The 3,010-nt window shown below is 66.7% G+C and overlaps 1 protein-coding gene across 1 annotated transcript in view; it reads right to left on the bottom strand.

Annotated features, from left to right (window-relative positions):
• Positions 1-2,112, bottom strand: part of WFS1 (wolframin ER transmembrane glycoprotein) — an 8,716-nt gene extending 6,604 nt beyond the window's left edge. The window contains exons 1-3 of the mRNA XM_023737995.1: positions 2,043-2,112; positions 1,871-1,953; positions 180-324 (exon numbers count right to left, since the gene is read on the bottom strand). Coding sequence (XP_023593763.1) covers positions 180-324; positions 1,871-1,953; positions 2,043-2,112 — 298 coding nt within the window. The remainder of the gene's footprint in view (positions 1-179; positions 325-1,870; positions 1,954-2,042) is intronic.
• Positions 2,113-3,010: the final 898 nt, after the last annotated feature.

Here is a 3,010-nt window from a genome sequence, read left to right as displayed (position 1 = left end):
CACGCAGGACGCACGCCGACCGAGGGACAGGGCACGGCCACGCAGGACGCACGCCGACCGAGGGACAGGGCACGGCACACGCAGGATGCATGTCGCCAGCCCCTGCAGCTCTACACCGGGGTCCCGGTGGTCACAGCCTCAGCTGCCAGGTGGGCGCCATCTTGGCCAAGCACACTCACCTTTCCTGTCCGCCAGGCACCGGCGCAGCAGTCGGACAGCCTCGCGCCGGCCCTGCTTCGCTGCGAGGACCAGCCAGCCCACGGCCGTGCAGTTGTTGAGCTCCTCGTCCACCTCGCTGGCCAGCTGCAGGTAGCGCCTCCCCACCTGCGGGGAGCACCCCGCGGGTAGCACCGCCCTCCTGCGGGGAGCACTCCGCGGGCAGCGCCCGCCCTCCTGCGGGGAGCACACTGGGACAGAGGTTCCCTGCCTGCCTGGGCTTACTCAGCCTGGTCCCCCCCCCACCAGATGCCATGATGCCCTCCACACAGGCTCACTGCCCACCCGACCCACTCCCCAGCTGGGCCCCCCAGCCCCGTCCTGCAGCCAGCCCCTTCCCTCAGCCACTCTGTCCTCTGGGCCAGCTGCAGAGGTAGAGGGTCCCGCACTCGGTTGGCACTGGCTCCAACACCGCTCCCCAAAGCAGCACCAGCAGCACAGAGGGGCCGGCCCGCCACGCACACGTTTCCTTCCTGGGATCCCCCTACCCCCAGGGCCAGATGCCTGGAGGCCCATCCGCCCATCAGTGGATGGAAACTCAGCACGGTGGTTTGGTCTACTTACCCTCAGAGTACTTGGGGGCCACAAGAAGTTGGGGTTAGAGAGACCCCCAGGTCCAGCACACAGCCACACCCCCCCGTGTATGCCCTGCCCACACTGTTCCACACAGCACAGCTGAGTCCTTGTGGTGCCCACAGGGCTGGAGCTGAAACCCGGGCTCTCTGCAGCCCCTGACCTAGTCCCACGCCCTCTACGGATGGAGAAACTGAGGCCCAGGGCCAGCGCTGCCCCGGCTCTGCCCCCACCTGGGGCGCCCGGTCTGGTGGCGCCTCTGCAGTGCAGTGTGGGTGTGGGGAGGAGGGGGACGCCGAGTGTGGGTGAGCGTGGCGGGAACAGCTCTGAGGACGCCAGGCCCCGGCTGGAGCCACACATGGGGCGAGGGTGGCAGTGGGAAGCGGCCGTTCAGGTCACGTCCGCTGGAGCTCCAGTCGTGTCCGTGTGACTGTGGCCACTGGGCCTCTCTGGGAAGTGGGCACGTGACACCCCACCAGGGTGGTCAGGGGTCTGAGTCCAGAGAGCTGGATGCAGAGTGTCTCGTTTGTACGACCAGGGGCCGGACCCTGCGGCCCGTCCTAGCTCCACTGTCCCAGAACCCTTCCAACAGGAATGCAGCAGACACCCGCCTGCACCGTGCTCGGGGCCGTGTCTGCAGCTAGGGGCCTGTGGGGCTGAGAGCGCCCGTGGGGTCTCTCCCGCCCTTGTCTGTCCTACAGGTGTTGACTGAGCCTCCTGGGGGTGCCCGGCACAGGCACGAGATCACAAGGACACTGGCCCCTGCCCTGTGCTGGGGTGGGGGAGCAAGAATGGGCACACATGGAACACAAGGCACCGAGCCAGCAGGACACCAGGTCTTCTGCTGTCAGCTCTGCACCCTGCTGGCCCCCCAACCAGGACTCGGGGGTTTTCCCTATTGCTCCCCCTATCTGTCCACACCTGGGGACTGGCCTGGTGCCCCCCACACCGGGTGAGACCCACACTGCGGGGAGAGTGTGGACACTGAGTGCGGAGTGCTGTGACAGGTGTGCAGCCGGGTGCCACTCGCTGGGCCCCCGAGGCACCGTCTCCCCCGCCCCCCAGGAATGGTGGTCCTCACCTCTGTCTGCGCCTTGGGGTCCCCAGCCTTGGCTTTCTCCAGGACCTCCTCGAAGGGGAGCTCCACGTCCTCCTCCACAAGCTCTGTAACAGAGAGATGGACATCACACTCAAGCCCTCACTGCCCCGTGAAGACCAACTCAGTCCTGATGCCCGGCCCCTGTGCACGGGACCCCTTTGGGAACTGCAGATGTCATCAGCGAACACGAGCTCACACTGGGACTGCTTGGACCCCGACCCCATGACTGATGCCCTCGTAAGGGGAGCAGAAGACATACAGACACAGACAGACAGGGGAGATGGCCGTGTGATGAGGGAGGCAGGGACCCGCCCCGTCCACAAGCCCTGACGCCAAGGGCTGCAGGGACACCAGAAGCTGGGGTGGGGGGGAACGGACCCCTGCGGAGCCTTGGGAGGAGCCAGCCAACAACCCCAATGTCAGATCTCTGCCTCCAGGCCTGTAGAGAGGATACGTTCCTGTCCGCTTCCTGACAGCCCTGCACAGGGCTGCGGACCAGCCCCTCATTACTCAGCCGGCAGGGCTGCCTGAGCACCACCCACGCCATCCCTGGAGGCAGAGCCCGGCCCTCCCAGCACACCTAGGGGCCAGGCGGGCCCTGGGAGACACCCACCCAGGCTGGGGAGCTTCCTGGAGGAGGTGACCTCTGAGGCTTGAAATGCAAGTCAGAGATCAAAGGTGATGGTAAAGAACAGCTGGAGCCTGTGACCAGGTCGCCCTTGCCAGCACCAGCATGGGGCACCTAAGAGTGTAGGGCAGAGCTGCAGTCAGGGGCCAGGTCTGAGCCTGGAGGTTTGAGGATGAGGGCTCCCGGCCATCAGCGCCCGTGGACACTGAGGACAGGGCTGGCGCTGGTTACTGTCTGGCTGGCCGGGGCTGCGGGGCCACAGGATCCGCCAACCCCCACCCCCTGACCTCACCCCCAGCCCGGCCCCCCAGCTCTCCCACCCCACCATCCAGGACAAAGCTTGAAGTCCCCAGACGCCTCCCCAGACACTCCTCAGGCAACACCACACCGTCCACCAGGCAGCCCCGGCCAGGAACAGAGATGCCCCTTGATCCGTCTGCGCCTCTCGCCCCGCCCCCCGCTTCCCACAGCTCGAGAGCTGACCACCTCCTACC

The sequence above is a fragment of the Trichechus manatus genome, unplaced genomic scaffold (genome assembly GCF_000243295.1).
Source record: "Trichechus manatus latirostris isolate Lorelei unplaced genomic scaffold, TriManLat1.0 scaffold00111, whole genome shotgun sequence".
NCBI lineage: Eukaryota > Metazoa > Chordata > Mammalia > Sirenia > Trichechidae > Trichechus > Trichechus manatus.
This window is presented reverse-complemented; position numbering and strand designations above follow the sequence as displayed.